Source organism: Leopardus geoffroyi, chromosome B4 (genome assembly GCF_018350155.1).
Source record: "Leopardus geoffroyi isolate Oge1 chromosome B4, O.geoffroyi_Oge1_pat1.0, whole genome shotgun sequence".
NCBI classification, from domain to species: Eukaryota; Metazoa; Chordata; class Mammalia; order Carnivora; family Felidae; genus Leopardus; species Leopardus geoffroyi.
This window is the reverse complement of record NC_059341.1, coordinates 12,517,219-12,539,821: the sequence shown is the minus strand read 5'-3', so window position 1 is coordinate 12,539,821 and position 22,603 is coordinate 12,517,219. Positions and strand designations below refer to the sequence as shown.

General features: G+C 40.3%; 1 protein-coding gene across 3 annotated transcripts in view; it reads right to left on the bottom strand.

Moving 5' to 3' along the window:
• PRPF18 (pre-mRNA processing factor 18) overlaps nt 1-22,603 on the bottom strand; it is a 61,914-nt gene that overhangs the window by 3,710 nt on the left and 35,601 nt on the right. For all 3 annotated transcript variants that reach the window (XM_045464716.1, XM_045464714.1, XM_045464715.1), the window contains 5 exons: nt 17,629-17,775; nt 16,035-16,103; nt 13,973-14,113; nt 13,776-13,847; nt 10,827-10,982 (listed from right to left, as the gene is read on the bottom strand). In XM_045464716.1, the coding sequence (XP_045320672.1) occupies nt 10,827-10,982; nt 13,776-13,847; nt 13,973-14,113; nt 16,035-16,103; nt 17,629-17,775 (585 nt within the window). The remainder of the gene's footprint in view (nt 1-10,826; nt 10,983-13,775; nt 13,848-13,972; nt 14,114-16,034; nt 16,104-17,628; nt 17,776-22,603) is intronic.

The window sequence follows — 22,603 nt, the reverse complement described above, 5'->3', positions numbered from 1 at the left end:
GACAGACCATGGGATTCGCTCTGCTCCGCGTTTACGTCTTCTCATCGTTGTCCCCTGTGCTAACCAGGTACTTGCTTTAGGATAAAGACCATTACCTCTCACAGTCCAGCTTCTCCTGCTGGGAATTCTCATCATGTGTATGCAGAATTGTGATTTGTAGCCATGGAAATAGATGTGATAGCACTAATCTGGCATCTTAACTTTTCCGAACAAATAGGTGAGAAGAGAGAAGGCTAAGAAAGAACACCCTGATGAAATCCAAATAGACTCAGTCAGCCACGAAACATGGCAAGAATTATTATGAGCAAATGAAAGGCAGACTGGTGTTAGGACTGCTGGAGGTAGTTTTTCTTGTCAGAAATGGAAACTTGGCTGTTTGCTCCTTATAGAAGATATTTGTGATGCTTATTTAACCCCACTAAACAGATTCTAGGATTTAAAAATAAATACCAGTATCCTGTCTGAAATCTTAGCTGCCACAAGGTTGTGAAATTCAACAGTGTGAGTCATAAATAGTTACCACGAAACATTACAATATATTTTTGCAATAAGGATTGATAGGATGCGGCACAAATTTTTAAAGGGGTGTAATGTCAGGACAGCATATGGTTATTTTCCAAATGGAAACAAATCTTTTCAACCAGATCCCTCAGGATTTCAGTTTCAAATTACCTGAGGATGCTTAAGCCAGTAAGACAATGAGCTGCTTACTTTAGCTTACTGCACAGAGCTTCTTAAAAACTGGTGCTATTAAATATCATTTTTATTTCCATGTAAGCAATACATATATTTAATAAATCTTTTTTCAATACCGACAGGGTGCCAAGCACTGTTCCAGGCTGAGAGAACACAGGGAACAAAGCAGAAAAAAATCCCACACATTGAGATTATATTCCAATGAGGGAACGCAGACAAGAAACAAAACGAATATGTAAACCACCTCATGTGAGATTATGATAAATGCTCTGGAGAAAAACAAAGCAGGGAAGAGGCATGTGTGCATATGGGGCGTGGCCAGAAGGACTCTGGCTTTAACTCCATAGGAACCGGGGAACCACTGCAGAGCTGTGAGCAAGACAGCGCCATAATCCGATTCATACTTTAATGGATCACTCTGGGTGCTGTGCAGATACTGAAGAGGGGCAAAGACACGGGGCGCCTGGCTGGCTCAGTCAGTGGAGCATGCAGCTCTTGATCTCAGGGTCGTGAGTTCGAGCCCTGTGTTGGGTGTAGAGGTTACTCAAAAATAAAATCTTAAAAGGAAAAAAAGGGGAAGGGCAAGGGTAGGAGCTCTGAGCCCAGGCAGGAGACGCTGCAATAATCCAAACAAGAGACTTCGGTGGCCGACCCCAGGTGGCAGCAGTGACAGTGGTGAGAAGGGAACAGACTGCAGATACACTGTGAATGTAGAACCATCAAGGTTTGCCAACACACAGGATATGGACTCAGCAATAACTCCTTGTTTTGTATATGTATCATTATTTTCTTAAAGTCACATATTACTTAAAAATGGCAGTCCTCTGCCTCACCCTTTCCAATCCCCCATTCCAGCACCCCAGAGATAATCATTTCAAATCTCTTAAGTGTTTCTTTCGGTATTTACTGCCATCTTTCTAAACACTATACTGACAGTGCTTGACTTTTTCTGTCTGGACGGTTAATCCTTAAACCACACGCACTGGCCCCTCACAGACAGACAGACACACACACACACACACACATACACACAATTTCTCTTTCCTATCTTCCCCAAATACAATTACTAGTGAATGCAATATTAAGGATTTACTGCAGATGTCTACCCAAATGTTGTTCAAAGCAGAGCCACAGAGTATACTATGACAGTATGTCCTTTCATATCTTTCCCTATCTTTTTGCCTGTTTATGTAGGTATCACCATTTCACTCTTCCACAGTGAAACTACACTCAAAATGACTGAACACAACAGGTAATACATCTGTTCCATTTTTCTCCTGGAGCCCTCTAGGTGTTCCAACCTAGAACAAATGAGTTCCAGATCTCTTTGCACTGTGACCTTCCTAGAGCATGCCTTCCCCTTCACCCGGGCAGTTCCTTCCACCCCAATCCTGTGCTGGGTCTGGTTTCCTGGATCTTTTTTATCTCCCTCCCTCATCTTGGTGGAGCACATCCTCAAGTAGAGGCAATCCAACACAGTGGAGTGAGGATTACCCACGTTCAAATCCGAACTCCAACACTTACTAGCTGTGTGGCCTTGGGAACTAACTTCTCCATGGCCCCGTTTCCCCACTTGTAAAACAGAAATTATCCCATCAACCTCATATTATTGCTCTCAAGTGAAGTGAAGCACACAGTAGGTACTAAATAAATGTTAGTTATAATGATTCCAAGGAAGGGCATTTGAGAGGCCACATTTTTAAAACATTCTGAGACTCATCTGAAAATTTCTTTAGCCTATCTTCACACTTAATTGCCAGTTTAGACAGGAATATGACTGAGTTGAAAATTATTTTCCTTCTGTTACCCAGGTATTGTTTCACGGTCTCGCAGCTTCCAGTACTGCTAATGAGAAGGGCAACAGCTTTTTAATTCCCGAATCTTTGTAAACCACCTGTTTCTTTTCTCCAGAAGCATTTAAAGTCTTTTCTTTATCGTTAGCCTTCCGGGGTTTTACTGTGTTAGGCCTTGATGGGAGATCTTTCCTATTCATTTGCTATTATTACTCAGATTTCTCTGAATTTCTCTGTTCACTTTTTCCTGGAATCTGAATAGTGTGATCCTCTAGACTGATTCCCTCGTTCTCTTATCCTTCTAACTTTTACATTTCTGCTGTAATGTTTGATTTCTGAGAGGTCATTCTGATTCTGACTTTTCTTTGTGGCATAATCTTACTTCATGGTTACAGCCTTACCTAAAGATATTAAGCTTTTAATTGAAGGGTTTTTGTTTTTGTTTTTTCCTGTTCTTTATACTACAGCTCTATCTCTGAATTCCTTTTTTTCTATGTGTTTCTATGTGTTTTCTAATTTGGTCTCTTTCACACTGTAAACTTCCTCTAAAGGTCTGAAGGTCCTTGGTAAACATTTGTATTTATGAACAAGGCACTGGAGAGCTAAGGGAAAGTCCCTGAATGGGCAGGGCTGGTCAAAAACAGAACTTCATGTGGGTACAATACGGCAGCAATCTCGTTTTGTCACTGGAGAAATACTAAATGTTAGTATTTTCTCTGTTCTCTTGAGTCAGTTCACAGAGAAGAATCCTCTAAATTCCTGAGCAGGCTTCCAGCATCACAGGAACCCAGGGAGAGGAGGAACTACAGGTCTCATACTGTTAATACAGAGGCTTTCACTTCAGCATCCTGTTTTCACCATGGCAGGTCAACCTTCCTGAATAGTACAAATCCCTCAGAAGGTTAACTTGTCTTCTGCTAGAGGAGAAGGGCAGTAGGGCCCACGTGGGCAAGGCAGAAGGAACCTCTGGATTACATATCCTAATTCTCAGCCACTATTCCTTGTTTTTAGCCCCATCCCATAGACTGGACTTTTAGAAGTGCCAAACAGCCCCACATCTTGACCTTTCCAGATTCTACAGAGTTTGTATTAATGGTTCCTTAATAACTCCCCCCCCAAACAAATTCAACCAAACTGGTTTTTTTTAAATCAGTATGTTTCTAGGAAAATATCTACACAAATTAATGGACTATACACTTACAAATGATTAATATGGTAGATTTTATATAGATTTCACAATGTTTAAAAATCTAAAGCATTATAGAATATTATAGATAAAGTATAAAAATATCAAATATAGAGGCATCTGGGAGGCTCAGTCTGTTGTGGGTCCAACTCCAGCTCGGGTCAAGACCTCACAGTTTGCGAGTTCGAGCCCCATATCAGGCTTGCTGCTGTCCACACAGAGCCTGCTTCAGATTCTCTGCCCCCTCTCTCTCTGCCCCTCCCCCGCTCATTCATACTCTCTCTCAAAATGAAATAAAACATTAAAAGATAAATATATATATGTATATATATCTCCAATATAGGTACAGTATGGAGTACCTGCATGTGATACAGGATAGGAATCCTGCAAAATGAAAGTTTACACCCAGATAAATCAATGAACGATTATTATATCAATGTGCATCCACTAAAAAATTAGCAATTTTTTTATTGCAGAAAATAATAATTTTCTAAAACCAAACCAAACTACAATCACAATTCTTTAGCTGGATTTGCCTTTTCTTTTACAAACTCTCATTAGTTACTAGGACTTAATGTCGTTGCTTTTAAGTAATCTTTGTACGATGTACAGAGAAGACACTTCATGAAATTATTTCTGTCCCTGTCACTATTCTACACTGTAAGAACAAAGCCTTGAAAATGAAAGCACAGATCCACTTAGTGATACAGCCCGAAAATGTCAAGAGTAAGGGATGAGTGCCATTTTCCACCTAGCTACTTAAAATTCTAGCAACGAACTGCCCAAGTTCTAATAAAGGAATGAATTTACATGAGAAAATTAAGTTAAAAACGAATCCTGACTTTGGACTGAAGGAATACTCATTTGACCTCAAGTGTGATGTTCAAAAAAATGTGTACTTAATGATTAAAAGTTAATCTCTACAATTTCAAGTAACACCCATAGTTAAGCATAAAAAAACCAATCCTTCAAAAACTGTTTACCGGAATTCTTTTCACACAAGAACACCATTAAAATTGCATTCATCTAAATAACTCATGCTAGCCTTTTAAGTAACTCATCTGGATCTCACTACTTGGGATGATGAAAAGTCCCACTGCAAGTGCTAAAAGTATAAAAATTTCCAGTATCTGCAGAACTCAATGGAACTTTAGAGACAAGTGGTAACCTGGGACTGACTGACTGTGCCTTTATAGTTTACAGTAAGAACAGAGCTGCTCTCTTTCTCACCTGTCTGGATGCTTCTTTTCTGGAAGAGAATGTATTTCCAGTTCACAGGCTCATTCATCATTTCACAGAAAGTAACAACAGAGTACAATGACCAGTGATAATCCCATTCTGAAAACAGCATTTGCCCGCTTAGCTAAGTTAGGTGAAAATTTATACCAAAGGACCGATTTGGGCAAAGATTTCCTTTATTTGATTACCAGGCTTTCAGGGGACGAGGCAATCTGACTTTTTTTCATGCATGTAGTTAAGAAACAGACGATGTAATACCCCAAGTTAAATATTTGTTATCAGTGAAGCTGCCAGTTGAAACGAAACACACACAGCTTAGATCAGCATTCCCCAAAATGTGTTTCTACTGAACACTGGCATTCCATGATATTAAAAGGTGATGTGTATGATTGATAAATGCTAGCCATATTTTTCTCTAAAAATGTAATACAGCAGAGAGTACTACATGGGTAAACAGTTTGTTATCATGAGATAACTTGCCTTTAAGAAACGGTTTAGCACAGCCAAGAACACCAGGAGGTAGCATGAAGCCACACGGCCCACAAGTGTGACGTATAATTTGCATAGGGACGCATAGGGAATGTTTAGCAGCTAACCGTGATACTGTATACTCGACATACAGATCAAGTTGTGCCACTCAGTGCAGTAATGCAAGTTTCTGCTATACCATTTTCGGCAACACATGATTTAAATTCACAAATATTCCATGAGCAAATAAATCTGGCAAATCCTAGTGTAGGCGAAACATACCCAGAACCTGAAATATAGATTGAACTAATTGACAGAAAATGTTGACATGATGTCTTTGCTAGGGAATTTACTAATCTGGATTACTGACAACAACTCACCAGAGAAGATTACAGGACATTTGCCTTTCATAACAGTGAAACCTCATGAAAAGTATTTGGAAGGAGTATTATTCCTTCATCATCTAATCACCAAAGAAATCTGTGTTATAATACAGTACACAGATCAATTAATCTACGTGTATTCGGGACACTATCATCAGGAAACAAAGAGCACGATCAAACTTGAACATGTGATGGCAGTAATTCCAACAATTTTGCAAAGGCATGGGCAGGACTTGGGCCCAACAAGAGACAGCAGAGTGTCCCCAAACTAGCACTACTGGGAAGCTGTAGCCAGCCTGTGCTCTGAAGGGGCAAGAAGGGCTGTAGTTACCGAAACCCAGAAGTAACTGTATGGAGATGGCCTCCTGAGAGAAGACATGGCCTTGGGGAGGGGGTGCCATCAGCCCTCACTGACCCCACGGGGAGGAAGCCAGGGACATCAATACTTCTGACCTGTTCTTCTCCCACCTACAAAATGCCTTCGAGCCTCTCTCACTACCAACCCAATGGAAGCCAAAAAGCAAGGGAGACTGTCAATGTCGCTGACAAAAGCCAGGTTTCTGGGCCACAGGCCAAGGCAAGGAAACATGGCAAGTGAGCCTGCAGAGCAGAGCCGCCTGATGACAATTTCAGCCTTTCTTCCTTCTCTTCTTTACGGACAAGCATGCCCAAGATATGAACCTTTTCAAGAGAGGTCTTTAAATGACTGAATTATAAGGTCTCTAAATAACCAAGAGCCTCCTATAATCTGTATACAAGAAGCTTTACTCAAATCTGGGCCAAAGGTTACATCTGCATTTGGCAGAACAAACAAAGTTCTTAAAGTTACTACCACCAATTTGAATCTAACCTCAGATTTGAGACCAGCTAATAAACTATACAACTTTTCTTTGATCTGCACGGTGAAAACACCCTCCCTGTGGTGTGTTTAATTTTTGTGAGCAAGAGAACACTTCAAACAACTTTCGCAGTTTAAATTCTATAGAGGTTTGCCAGAAAACCCAAAGATGAAATCCCGGTACTATAAAATAGCCCCCTGAATTGTTTTCAACCATACTTCCTAACACACATATTTCTCACCGGGATGTCTAAATACAAAAATAATTTTTCCATACATCCTAGATTCCATTACATGATGTCCAAAAACAGGCAAAGTTAACCGATAGTAACACAAGTCCAAAAAATGGTCACTTCTGATGGGAAGAGAATTTGGGCTGGGAAAAGGCATGAACAAACTTTTGGGGTCCCACTAGAAACATTCTGTATCTCCACCTTGTTCTCCTGTCTAGATAAAAAATTACATATATCAGGAATCACTGGACTGTACAATTAAGTTTGGTACACCTCACGCATTTAGGTTTATCATAGCTCAGTTTAAAAAGAAATACTGACCCTATTAAATGACGTCCACAATTACCTACTCAGCAAATACCTTAACATAGAATATCTCTGGGCTAGGTAGTCACCAGAGGTCAGCAAACTACGGTCCGCAGGCCACCCGTTTCTTTCCCACTACAGCCTGCAGGGTTCAACAGTTCCAATGGAGACCTAGGAAATGCAAAGCCTAAAATATTTACTATCTTTTAAGATGAAGTTTGTCAACCCCTGACTTTAATATACTTAATGTATCCCTTTTTTAAGGATAGTCCATTAAAAAAAAAAAAAAAAAGATATTCTAAATCAACCCCACCTCAACACCAAAGTAACGAGGAGGGAGATTCAAAAGACAGCTTAGCAAACCACTCAGCTCATCACAATCAAGAATTTCATAAAACTCCGCCACTGGGGGTTGGAGGGACGGGCAGCATTCTTTGGCCTCGAGCTGTTTAGCACCATAGGTTTATCTTAAGACATCAAAAATCAGCAGTTTTGTTTGTCCAAACACAATGCTAACTTTTTAAATTTGGTGCCAATATTTTAAAAAATAGAAGCACACAATATCTTGGAAAAAAGTAAGATCTTTGGCACATATAAAAAATTAATTAAAAAGAGAGGAAGATGGGACACTGACCCATATTCCTACAAGGGAACCGTGAGTTGAAGGGACTCCAGCAGCACCGGGAGCGAGCATCGGCTGACACCTCACACTAGCTTGCACCGTCCCCTGACATGTCAGGGTCGAGACAAAATGAAACAATGCTTCTATCTGTGTCCGTATGAAAAGTAGGAGAACAAATGTCAGAGGGTCAGGTGTTTAACACTCAGCTCACTTACTACCTGTCATGGGCATGTGGGTTTGCAACCTTAGGTTTAAGCAGTGGCCTCAAGGGAAATGACAGAGAAGAATCAAAGACATCAAAGGGCCAACAAGGGCAAGAGCTGGGGCGCCCGGGTGGCTCAGTCGAGTGTCCAACGTCAGCTCAGGTCACAACCTCATGGTTTGTGAATTCAAGCCCCGCATCGGGCTCACTGCTATCAGGGCAGAGCCCGCGTCGAATGCTCTATCCCCCTCTCTCTTTGCCCCTCCCCCACTTATTCTCTCTCTCAAAAATAAACATTTGGGGCACCTGGGTGGCTCAGTCCATTAAGCATCTGACTCCTGGTTTCAGCTCAGGTCATGACCTCAGGGTTCATGGACCCAAGCCCCACACTGGGCTCTGCACTGACAGTGTGGAGCCTGCTTGGGATCCTCTCTCTCTCTCTCTCTCTCTCTCAGCTCCTCCCCTGCTTGCTCACTCTCTCTTAAAGTAAATAAACTTAAAAAAAAAAAAAATGAATAAACATTAGGGAAAAAAGAGCAAGAGTTAACTTGATGCTTGCAAACATCAAGTGGTAGGGATCTCCCTCACATCTTCCCAGTGGCCCTACTCCTGTCTCAGGGCAATTGTGCCTGTTAAAAAGCTTCTCTGTACTATTTTTTGCAACTTCTTGTGAGTCTATCTGTAATTATTTCAAAATAAAAGTTCAATAAAAAGAGAACTATTGTTTCCTTACACTCATTAGAAAGGTCCTCCTTCCTTCCTATACCTTACCCGGTCCTAAACTACAGGCCAAGTTTACTCCCCATCCCACCAGAGAGCTACTCTATTATCCACAGCTCTTGTGCTCAGATCCCCTCCAACGGTCTCCTTCAAGGAGTAAAAAAGGAGCATTTTCACATCTCTTGTCCCATATGGTATTCATTCAGGCAGCAAATATTTATTGAGCACCCACGACTGAGGTACTGTTCTAGATCGGGTATATAACAGAGAACTATGTTCCTGACTTCTGGAACCTACACTACATTATGTCTAATGATGAAATACAAGCTATCATTACACTTTGTAGCAGTCATATTATACTACTCATTCAATTGCACCTACAGCCTACTAAATTCCCCAATCCTTTCTCGTATACATTGTTCAGATTGTATACTCAAGCAATAGGTCATTGGATCCAGATTTTTTTACGGTCATCCTTGTTAAATATTATTTTTTTAGAATCTGTTCTTTTCTTCAGTCTTTCAAGAACTTCTGGAATGCCAACATCTTCTCCACCTTAACACACACCCTACTCTTTCTTGTTTCTTGCTGTCCATAAATCCAATAAATAAACCTCTCAGTATAGTCAACCAAACCAGTCATTAAAATGTTTAACAGGACAGTTTGAGATGACTAAGACCCCATGACATCTCACCAGCATCCACCCAACAGACATGGATCTATTCAGTACTCCACGGCTTCCCACACTCAACCAGCTAGGTAGGAATGCACCTGACTGTATTACCATATTTACATCTGTCCACAACAATATTATTGGGTTTAAGTCAGACACCTTCCTGAAGTTCTCAGTATGTTTACCAATTTTCCCTAATCATCTTGGGGAAAAAAAGGAGGATTTTTTAAATGGGAATGGAACAATTAAAAACGAAGACCAAAGGAAGGGAAAAAGGTCATTATATAGCTTCCAAAAATACATCAGAAATCTTAAAAACTACTGGATGGATTTTAGGGATAAAATCAGTTTGTGGGGAAGTAGAAATGACACCACTGCTGAGAAACAAAATACTGCCTTTGAGACAATTTATGTAGTTATACACACTATGGCTCTGGCTATGGTACAGTTGAACACAATTAACACATTTAACAACTGGCAATTTTTTTATTGTTAAAGCCAAATGACTTCCCCCCCCCCCATAAAAGCTTTTTGCTTTCAATACAGTCACTGGTTATTATTAAAAAATGGAAAGGTCTTTGAATTTCAACAAGTTATTTTTGGACTCTATAAATTCTACAATTCATATTAGGGAGTCAGGTTGAACTCCTATTTGAAAATGCTAATATATATGAATAAGGCATAAAGCATGACACACAAGTTAATCTTTAGCACTTGGAACTGAAATCACATAGCAAGATAATTCATGAATATGGTAATAATTGTTCCCTGGCACAAAATCTGAAAGCACGTTATGCATTTTAAGTGGATTTTACATTTTAAGTGAACTTCCCCAGTATCATCTTCAAGCTTCAGAAGTAACATCCGGCATAAGTCATTATACAGACACAATCTGGGACTTTTGACAATTTGGCAAAAGCTGCGTAACAGTTGACTTTTTTCCCCACTAAGAAAAAAAGTTTTGCCCAACAATAATGCAAACAAGTTTATATGAGGCATATAGGACTGTACGAAAATAAACTATCAACATTTGAGATCTGTTTCTGTCTAAATGTTACTGACAAATAATTACATTCATTAAGCCCAAATTTTTACTATTCACTCCTTCTTTTTAACCCTGTAGATGTTAAATCTAGCTGGGAAGTGACAAAATGAGATTTACTGCTAAACAGTCTAAATTTGTCCTTCTTCACTAAACTCCCAAAACCAAATGAAGTAGCATTATTTCAGTGCTATGGTAATTAAAGTACAACCCCTCACCCTGTCTTGTGTTATGTATGAAACTTACAAGGGCTCCATTTTATGCAGTGAAGAGGTCTTAAATACAAGTACTTAGGAAAAGCGGACTTGTGTCCTATCGTGCTATGTCCAATTTGCTAGAATTTTTCTCCTGCTCTCAAAATTTACGATTTGGGAATTGGAGCATGTTAACCTCCAGAGCAATTTCATTCCCTCCCAACTGCTTACCTGAATATATTTCCGCTGTGTTTCATCGTTTAAAACATGTGCAACGTGCTTAGAAAAGATCTTTTCTCTACCAGTTCTGGCATGGATACCAACCATAGTGACCCCTATGGGCCAAGGGGCATTTCCAATGGCCATCTGAAGATAAGCATCATTAGCCTAAAAAGAAAGAGATCAGAAAAGCAAAAATACTGGGTTGGTCCATATTTTTAAAGTATTTCACAGCCCTTTATGACATAATCTTCATCCATGTCCTGAGCATGTTGAAAGTATTACCAGGGGCGCCTGGGTGGCGCAGTCGGTTAGGCGTCTGACTTCAGCCAGGTCACGATCTCGCGGTCCGTGAGTTCGAGCCCCGCGTCAGGCTCTGGGCTGATGGCTCAGAGCCTGGAGCCTGTTTCCGATTCTGTGTCTCCCTCTCTCTCTGCCCCTCCCCCGTTCATGCTCTGTCTCTCTCTGTCCCAAAAATAAATAAACGTTGAAAAAAAAAAAAAAAAAGTATTACCATTCCCATTATTCAAACAAAAGAAATTCAAATATGAGGTGACCGATTGCCCTTCCCAGGACCACAAATGTCCTGGAAAAACAGAAACCAAAGCTAATCCTGTGAGTAAAAAGACAAACATGCCTTTGCAACCTTTGTGCACTGGAAATTAATACATTTCAGATCTGGAATTACCAGGTAGGTTTTTTGATGCACTGACACCAACTCCAGTTTGAGTCACCTTTAGACCCAGTCTTCTCCACAGGTGGTCACAAAGAAGATGGAGGTTAAGTGGTTTTTCATAATCCAACCTGCAACTGTATCCACTCCCTGCACAGCAGCACAGACCTCTGAAAGCAGCGGGGGCTCCGTGAGCTGGGACTATCACACAGGGTCCACAGCAGATGTATAAACAGAGATTAAATACTAACCCTCGAGTCGAATAGTTTAAGGATGAGATCGTTTCACTTTGGCCCCTCAGAACCTCCCACCTGCCAAGAACCTTAAAATAAAAGCTACAAAACATAAAGACAGAAACCAATGAAGACAAATGGCTCTTTTTCTAAACCAAGCCCGGCTACCTGTGAGGGGAAAAAAAGGAGAAAACCAAAAGAGAAATCAAGTAAATTCTCCAAGACCCCGAGGGTTTCAGAGACGCTTACCAGTCAGGTCTCAAAGATATTCTAATTTTAAAAATCCAATACCTATGTGCATGATATGTAGAGCTGATTTAAAAGAAAAAAAAAAATTAGCCTACCAACAGACTAACTAGAAGTTCATTTGCTACCCTAAATTTGAATTTGCTCTACTCAGTAGTTTTAGAAAGCTTAATTTTTATTTTTTTTTATTTTTATTTTTTTCAACGTTTATTTATTTTTGGGACAGAGAGAGACAGAGCATGAACGGGGGAGGGGCAGAGAGAGAGGGAGACACAGAATCGGAAACAGGCTCCAGGCTCTGAGCCATCAGCCCAGAGCATGACGCGGGGCTCGAACTCACGGACCACGAGATCGTGACCTGGCTGAAGTCGGACGCTTAACCGACTGCGCCACCCAGGCGCCCCAGAAAGCTTAATTTTTAAAAGCCCATTACATACTTATATCACTGATTCTGAATTGTACAAATTTTAACACTGGATATTAACTGATAGAATTTCCAGTATTTAGTTACCCCAAATGTCTAAAGAAAATTGTCCAAATAGGTTATTCAAGTTTCTTGGTTCTTCTACACTCTACGCAAAATGAACTTTCACCTGATTCTCAAATATGCAAATGCAAAAAGTAACAAGAGGGAAGGCACGCTCACTAGTAGACAAGTGGTTTCTTCCCGCAGTGATGGTGACCTCATCTACCCATTCCAAGGCAACTATCCTTAGTAAGCACCATGCAACCAACAGAAACTATCCAAGAATAAAACCGATAGACATAAAACCCAAAAACATTTCCTTCCATAAAACCAGCTGGCTCTCCAACAGAAGGAGTAAAATCACTACGGGGCCTCATCAGCATGAGGCTGCAGTACCCACAGGTGCCAGCCGGCCCTGTGTTTGGGAAGAGATGGTCAGAGCACAGGGGTAAGCCCGGCCGTTCCCACTTCTCTGGCAGAGCCCCACCTACTGCTCTGGAACAGCCGCTGGAACCGTCACGCTGAAATTCCCTACTCCCACACTCAGGAGGCACCGCCACGAGAAGCTTCTGCTTCAGACTCTGCTTATGGCCCAGAAGCAGGGGCACGCATCCAATCCCCACTACTGGTACAGCAGGCCGCTCTCTTTGTGCTCCCCTCCGCCAGCTGACGGCCTTCCACTTGCCTTTCTGAAGTCGGCTCCAGGAACTCCGGGCCACAAGAGCGCTTTCTCCCTGTCGCCACCTCCTGGAGCCCATTCAGGAGGAAAGACACCGGGACAAGGGGTAAAGTCGTCCCTAACAAGGGGTCTGCTATTGTTGCTGTTCTGAAATGGGAGAGGTGAATTCTGGCGGCCTTACTTGGAACATTTTCTCATAGAAGTATAAAGGGTGGTTAAATTCCATTGTATCATTAGTACAATACTTTAGCTATATTACGGATTAAGTAGGCTTTTATAGCTGGCCTGGGAAACTAATCTACATAACATTGTTTCTATGGGAAAATTTGTTCCAAGCCATAATCTTGAACAATCTTTGAAATCCAATCCCATTCATGAAATGAACACTGCCTATATCCAGTTCATGCTCCGAAGAATCTTTACACCTACCTTAAAAATGACTAAAAAACCAGTGTAGTCAGAAAGTTTATTATCAATGTCTAAAAATAAAGCTGACAATACAGTAGAGAATAAAAGATTTTGTCACTACTAATTCATTTCACGTTTACTCGCATTTACTCTTAAGGCTCCTATGTAAAATACTCCCACGCTAAATAAACATAATCCACACACACAACCTAGACAGGCTCATACCATGATTTTGATGCACAGCATGGTAACGTACCTTTACATATTCTCTCTGCAACATGAACTTAATAATATCTGTTATGGATTCTTTAATATCAGCAGGAAGATTCTGGAAAAGAAAAAACATCATCACTATTTTTGGAAGCTACTGTGTATAGTTCAAGATTGCATTTACTCTTTACAGATTGTTTTTTTAAAAATCAGTTAATAGAAGCATTTTCCAAGGAACCTTACCCTTTTCCGAAGCTTTCTGAAAAGGGGTCTGAGATAGGACTCAGTCTGTTTTTGAGTGGCACTGTTCAGTTTACCCTGCACACTGCGCTTCACGTAATCTTCTCTGGCATTCAGTTCTTTAGCCCAAACCCCAAGGAGAAACTGTCGAAAGAATGGGCAAATTTAGACTACGATGCCACCCAGTGGTTCAAAAAGTTTAAATGTTCTCTAAAATACGGAACAACATATTACCATCTTTAGAGTATGTTTCTTGACTAATTAAAATATCATCAATTACCGTTTAATTAATGAATTATTTCTGTTTATTGTGTCAGGTATATTTTGCAGTGCCTCTGGCAAGTCACAAACTTCCCTGTTCTCTGTGTGTGTGTGTGTGTATTATATATATTCCTAGTTCAATGATAATTTCTCTCAAAAAAACAAAAAACCAACTATCATATCTCACAGAAATATTTCCACAGAAATAAACTTTTACTCGTATTTCTATTATATAAAATTGAGCCCACCGAGACTTATTTGCCATAATGGCATATGTGCTATGATACTTAATCAATCTTCCAAATATGTTGGTGCAACACAGGCACATCCCAGAGATACCGCGGGTTTGGTTGCAGACCATCGCATTAAAAAGCAAATATCCCAAGAGCCCAATGAATTTTTTTAGTTTTCTAGTGCATATAGAAGTTCTGTTTACACTATAATGTAGTCTCTTAAGCGTACAACAGCATTGTGTCTAAAAAACAATGTATGTAGCTTCATTTAAACATACTTTATTGCTAAAACATGCTAACCATCATCTGTGCTTTCACATCCTAACCACTGATCACGATTCACCATCACAAATGTAATAATGATGAAAAAGTTTGAAATATTGCAAGCATCACCAAAATGTGACACAGAGACACAAAGTAAACAAACGCTCCTGGGAAAAAACGATGCCAGTACACGGGCTCGAAGCACAGCTGTCACAGACCCATCAATTTGTAAAATAAACCAACAAGCCAAAACGCATTATCTGCAAAGCCCAATAAAGCCAAGCACTATAACATGGGGTATGCCTCTGTTTGGACTTTCTACTTTTGCAGGAAAGAGGAGATTCAATTAGATATTCCCACTAAATCACCTGACTGAAGGAGAAGGAAGGAAAAAGAAAATAAATCAACTATGACTCGTCCCCCCTCCCCTCTCCCAGCCCTGGAAAGTAGACCTAGTGCCCCTTGGGTTTAAATGCAAAGAGCACCCTTTCTAGAGGCAGATAACCAGGGAAGGTGGAGGAAGACCTACCACCCCAGGGGCATCACCTATGCTCATCCTCTGTCCGGAGAGGAGAGGTGGTCACTCCCAAGAGGAAATTCCAGCTCATGCCAGCTCCCAAGCCCTATCTAATTCCATGCCATCTCAACAGACTGAGAATCCTGATGACTAATACACTGTATTTAAACAGTAAACACAAGTAAAAGCACTTCTCGTGTTTAAATCTCTCGGCATGAACATAGTTTGTGAATGAGTGCTAAAATGAATCTGACATTTGCACACACTCTACCTACCCCAGGAAAGCAAGAAATCCCACGGCCAGAGACGGATGGAGCTAACCATAGCGGGAATACGCAGCTATCTGCAGAACTGAGAAAACAAGCAGTCTCTGAAAGGTTGCTGATGTGTTTGCTTTTTTTTCCACTGCCAAGGTCTTCCCACCTCCTTCCTCTCCTTGCTGCCATCACCACTTGTAAGAGCTTCTGGAACAAGCCCCTCACTGCACTCCCTCCTGGAGTGTTTTAAAAATCTTAAACTCCCCGAACTTCTCGTTCGTTCCACCGCTGTGATTCTTTTCTGTGTGTTTATGATAAGTCAGTTTTAAAGTGCCACAGTGAAAGTACACATACATCCCCTCAGACTAACCTCTCTACCCAAGTGCACGGCAGTGTTGGAAACCAGGTACATACAAAACACGTTTAACGAGGGATTCCCTCTCCAGTCCTTGACCCTTAAATATGGTCCAAAAATTAAAGAACAGTTCGTAACCAACCGACACGTCCCTCCATTGTAGCCCAAAAACACGTACCTTAAGGAATTTGGTAATGATGTCCATGTCTTTATGATCATCCCCTTTTCCTAAAGACTCTCCCAATGCCTGCAGAAAACAGAATGCTTCCGGTCATTCGTAAAGAGCAACGACGGAATATGTGTTATCAACGTGAGTTGAACACGGATCTTTATTACAGAAACTAACTGCTGTTTACAAAAAAAAAAAAAAAAAAAAAAAACTAAGGAATTTCTAGATAAAAAACAAAACTTGCTTTCGGCTCAGATCATGATCTCATGGTTCGTGAGATCGAGCCCTGTGTCAGGCTCTGTGCCGCTTGGGATTCCCTCTCTCCGCCCCTCTGGTGCACACACACACTCTCTCAAAATAAACTTAAAAAAATGAAAAAGAAAATACACCCTGCCATTTAAATTTAGAGAGAGTAGGTCATCTTTTATGAACCAAAAGACAAAAGATGGGGCTTTGAGGACTGACTACTAATGGAACGGAGATTTCTTTCTAGGAAAACAATGTTCTAGAATTAGATTGTGATGATGGTTCCATCAACCTGCGAATATACTAAAAATCAGTGAACCGAACATTTTAGATGGGTAAGCTGTATAATAAGTGATTTTCATAATAAAGCTATTTCAGAAAAAAAACAAGCTCAGAACTGGTTACTCACACTAATTTTTTCTGTCAGATTTAGGGTGCATAGATAAGTAAGGGGGAGAAAGGGCACAATTACCAGAACTATGATCTTACTCATGCAGAGGGCAGCCAAGAATGAAAGGAAACAGAAAAATAACAGTTTGTGTTTTATTAAGCAGTTAAAGCTTTAAACTAAGCCATAATTTTAGCTTGAGCTAGATATTGAGATAGTACAACACTGCTTTTCAATTAAGATTACACGTATCACACCATATTCATCACAGTGGCAAAAAATGAGAAAGCAAGATACTGCCAAGTGCCGGCAGGGATGTGGGAACAAAGGGCACGCACACACTGCTGATGCGGGTGTAGACCGGTACGGGCGTTCTAGGGAGCAGCCTGACAGTACTGGACAAGTGAAACATTTCTAACCCAGCAACCCTGCCTCTGAGTCCACAGGGGTATGTGCAAGACTGCTCCTCACAAAGCTGTCTGTGGTACTAGGGAGCCAGAGCAAGCCAGCTCTCAGGAGGAAGCAAAAAGTACAAGGCAGTGAATGCCACCGAGTACGAAATGCTACGCAGCAGTTAATTCAAAGGTTTAGATATACGTGCAACATCAAGGGTGGATCTTAAAAACAGTTCTAAGTGGAAAAAGAAGAGTAAAAAAAAATTAGTTTCACAGTATAGTATCATTTATGAGTATTCAAAACACAAGCATACAAAACACTACTGGCTTTACAAGACCACCAACAGATACAAGGATGCGTGTCAAACATAGCCAAATGATTACTTTTGAAGGCAGGAAGTAGGATAATGTGAGTGGACATTGAGGAAAAAGGGAGTGATAAGTAAAAGCATGAAATTTCAAATGGGCCTTTGTGCCTTTGTGCTCCGAAGTGAGCAACCCGATGACCTCAGGAATCTTCTCCAGGGAATGGAAGGTATGCCAGGGAATGAAGACAGGTGGGCGTAGAGATTACCTCTAACTCCTCGATTGTGGTGTTTTCTTCATGAACTTTCAAGTCATTCTGTGTGTCTTCCTCTCCAGGTTCCTGGCCACCAACAAGCTCATTGAGGTATTGCTGGTCGATCTTATCCAAAGCTGCTTTCAGATCATTTCTCAATCCCTGAGAAGGGTGAAAAATTACACCTCCTATGAAATCTCACCAATATTTCACTTTTGATTTTTCACTAAGTCCAAGTCATTTTCTTCCTCCACAAGTAGTTAAGAGCTTAGTAAAATTAGGGACTCAAGTAAGATTTCAATTTATTACACAGCTATCCTCGGTGTCCAAAGTTAATTATCATGAACATATTTAAATCTGAAAGAATGTATGCACAACAGCTCCTCTGGTCAGAAAAATAAAGTGTATGTGTGACAAATGCAAATGAGAATACTCACAAATGCTTTAATTTTCTAGTGAGGTCTAGTGAAAGTGAGTCCTCAACCCATTTTTCCAGTTGACTTAAAATGTCTAGCCTTACCACAACTATTCTGAATTCCTGGAACATTCAGCAATGTCAACTAGTATCTCATCTATATCCTGGGCTTTTACTAGGTTTCTAATAAATCAGCAAATTCCACATTCTATTCACATCCAGTTTGTGACCACTCGATAAAAACAGAAGCCTTAAAGCTGGACCCAATACCTTACACCACACATAAAAATTCAAAAAAGGAGTGCCCGGGGTGGCTCAGTAAGTTAAGCGTCTCACTTCAGCTCAGGTCACAATCCCATGGTTCGTGAGTTCGAGCCCTGTGCTGGGCTCTGCGCTGACAGCGCAGAGCCTGGAGCCTGCTTCAGATTCTGTGTCTCCTTTTCTCTCTGTCCTCCCCCATTCACACTCTGTCTCTCTCAAAAGTAAACATTAAAAAAAAATTAACTCAAAACTGATCAAAGATGGGAATGCAAGCTGGTACAGCCACTCTGGAAAACAGTATGGAGGTTCCTCAGAAAACTAAAAATAGAACTACCCTACGACCCAGCAACTGCACTACTAGGCATTTATCCAAGGGATACAGGTGTGCTGTTTCAAAGGGACACATGCACCCCAATTTTATAGTAGCACTATCGACAACAGCCAAAGTATGGAAAGAGCCCAAATGTCCATCGATGGATGAATGGATAAAGATGTGGGGGTGTGTGTGTGTGTGTGTGTGTGTGTATTTATATATATGTACAATGGAGCATTACTCGGCAACCAAAAAGAATGAAATCTTGCCATTTACAACTACATGGATGAACTGGAGAGTATTATACTAAGTGATATTAGTCAGAGAAAGACAAAAATCATGACTTCACTCCTATGAGGACTTTAAGAGACAAAACAGAGGAACATAAGGGAAGGGGAACAAAAATAATATAAAAACAGGGAGGGGAACAAAACAGAAGAGACTCATAAATATGGAGAACAAACTAAGGGTTATGGGAGGGGTTTGGGGGGGGTGGCTAAACGGGTAAGGGGCACTAAGGAATCTACTCCTGAAATCATTGTTGTACTATATGCTAACTAATTTGGATGCAAATTTTAAAAAATAAAACAAGTTAAAATTAAAAAAAAAAATGATAAAACTCTTAAAACACACATACACAAATGGATCCAAGACATAAACGTAATAGTTAAAACTGTAAAACTCTTATAAGACAACACATGGGAAAAGCTTCATGATACTGGATTTGGCAATCATCCCTTGGATACAACATCAAAAGCACAGGCCAAAAAAAAAAAAAATAGGTACACTGGACTTCATCAAACATGAAAACTTTTCTGCAAAGATACTATCACCAGAGTGAAAAGATAACCCATGGAATGGGAGAAGTACTTGTAAATTACTAATATGATAATGACTAATATCCAAAATATATCAAGAACTCCTACAATTTAACAACAACAAACCCTACCTCATTAAAAATGGCCAAAGGTCTTAAATAGAAGACTACATCCAAAAAAATAAAAATAAATTAAAAAAGAAGACCACACACAGAAGGCCAATAAGCAAACAAAAAGATGTTTAACATTACTACTCATTAGGGAAATGCGAATCAAAACCACAGTAAAATAACACTTCAACCCGACAGAATGGCCATGATCAAAAATAACAGTAAGCATTAAATACTGGCCAGGATGTGGAACGACGGAACCCTTCGTGGCTGGAAATGTAAAATGGTGCAGCTGCTGTGGAAAATGGTATGGCGAGAACCTCAGAAAGTGACACGTACCCACGCCAAGACACATTCTAATTGAAATGTCAAAAGGTAAAGAAAGGCAAGGAGAGAATGTTAAAAGCAGCAAAAGAAAAACCACCTGTTGTGTATAAAGGAACCCCCATAAGACTATCGGCAGATTTTTTAGCAGATTTGCAGAACAAAGGGGGCGGCACGATATATTCGAAGTGGCAGAAGGAAAAACTTCCGAACAAGAATACTCTACCAGGAAGTTATCATTCAGAATTGCAGAAAGAGTCTTGCAGACAAGCAAAACTAAAGAAGTTCATCACCTCTGGACCAGCCCTACAAGGAATGTTAAGGGGTCTTCTTTAAGCAGAAAAGAGTGCTAATTAGTAACACCGTACGAAAGTATAAATCTCACTGAAATAGGTAAATATGTATATTATAAAGGTAGTAGGTCACTTTACAAAGCTAGTAGGAAGATTTCAAGACAAAAGCAGTAAAACTGTAACTACAAGAATTAAAGGATTTACAAGGTAAGAACATGTAAAATATGATATCAAAAAACCTAAGATGTGGCAGACAGTGGTAAAAATGTAAAGCTTTAAAATTCAATCACACTTAAGTTGTTATCAGCTTAAAATAGTCTTCCAGTTAGTGCACAAGGATGGGGTGCCACAGCACAGGGACTACAGTTAATACCACACTGCATATTTAAATGGTTTACTTATGTTTGAGAGAGAAAGAGCAGGAGCAGGAGAAGGGCAGAGAGAAAGGAAGACAGAGGATCCAAAGTAGGCTCCGAGATGTCAGCACAGAGTCCGATACGGGTATCGAACTCAAGAACTGTGAGCCCATGACCTGAGCCAAAGTCGGACGCTTAACCGACTGAGCCACCCAGGGGCCCCTGGTATTGCATATTTAAAAGTTGTCAAGAGTAGAGCTTAAAAGTCCTCAACACAAGAAAAACATTTTTAACTATGTATGGTGACAGATATTAACCAGACTTACTGCGGTGATCATTTTACAATATACACAAATATCAAATCACTAAGCTGTATACCTGAAACTAATACATCCATCATACCTCAATTTGTTTTAAAAAATGTACTAATAAACTCTGTAGCATCTGGGACAAGCTTGAGCAAGATTAAAATACAACAGGTTGGGGACACCCTGCGTGGCTCAGAGAGTTAAGCGTCCAACTCTTGTTTTCGGCTCAGGTCATAATCTCATGGTTTGTGAATTCAAGCCCCGCCGTCATCACAGAGCATGCTTGGGATTCTCTCTCTCTTCCTCTCTCTCTCTCTGCCCCTCCCCTCCCCTTCCCTGCTCGTGCTCACTCTCTCAGAATAAACATTTAAAAAAAATTTTTTTTAATACAGCAGGTTGTAATAAATACTAATAACTAGAAAAATTTTCAAGTAATTAAGTATGACTAGTAGAAAAATTAAATCACATAATAATTTCATAGTTCACATTAATATTTTAATACTACCTTCAAACAAGGAAGGAGACTCTGGATATAGAAGAGAAATAAATATTGGTGAAATGAAGCATCACAAAAACCAGTCTAAGACTTTAAGCTTTTGTTTTAGAGACGGAAGGTGCACATACAGACAAGAAGAGGGGAGAGGGACAGAGGGATAGAGAATGTCAAGCCAGCTCCACACTCAGCATGGAGCCTGATGCGGGGCTCGATCCCACGACCCTGGGATCATGACCTGAGCCAGAATCAAGAGTTGGATGCTCAGCCAACTGAGCCACCCAGGTGCCCCTAAGTTAAGGTTTTCAAAAGGACTGAGAATTTTTAAAAGATTGTTGTGAACATTAAACACAACTGAAGAAAATTTTTTAAATTCATTTATGCTTGAAAAGAAAAAAGTTAAAACACAGAATCGCTACATAATCCACCAATCCCACATCTGGGTATGTACACAGAAGTGAAAGCAGGAACCTAAACAGGTATTTGTAAACCTATGTTCAAAGCCAGCAGCAGTATTCACTGCCAAAAGGTAGAAACAACTCAAATGTCCACTGTAGCCGAATGGATAAAAACAATGGGATCCATACACGCAACACAGTATTACTCAGCCTTAAAAAGGAAGGAAATTTGGACACATCCTACCACATGGAAGGACCTTTAAGATACCATGTAGTTGGGAGGTCCGTCCAGGGGATCCTTCACATGACCACAGTCGGCCCTCATCTGACTGCAACCCCATGCAAGAACACAAGCAAATAACTGCCCAGTGTACCCCCAAACTACAGAATTGTGAGATATCATTAATTAAGTTACTAAGTTTCAGGATGGTTTGTTAGTCATATAGGACCGAGAAAGATTTTACAATAATAAACTGTTGGAAGCTACTAAGTTTTGGGGTGATCTGTTACATAGCCATAGGTCACCCCAGCTATCCCTCAGTAACTGACAGAGCAGATTAGTTAGTAAGGCCACAGAAGAGCTGAACAATACTACCACTGGGTAACTGACATTTACCCAGCGTATAAAATGCACTCTTTTCAAAAGTCCATGGAATATTCACCAAGACAAACCATATGCTTATCAGAGCCCTATGTGTAAAAGCTAACCCTATTAACCTTTTAGACAAAATACAGAAGCGTATCTCTCCAAAACCATGGGATAGGCAAATATTTCTTAAGCAAAACACCAAAAGCAGCAACCATAAAAAAGAAGTGGATTCCATCAAAATTTGAAACTTCTGCCCATCAAAAGACACCATGAAGAGAATAGGTAAGCCAAAAACTAGCAGAAAATAGTCAT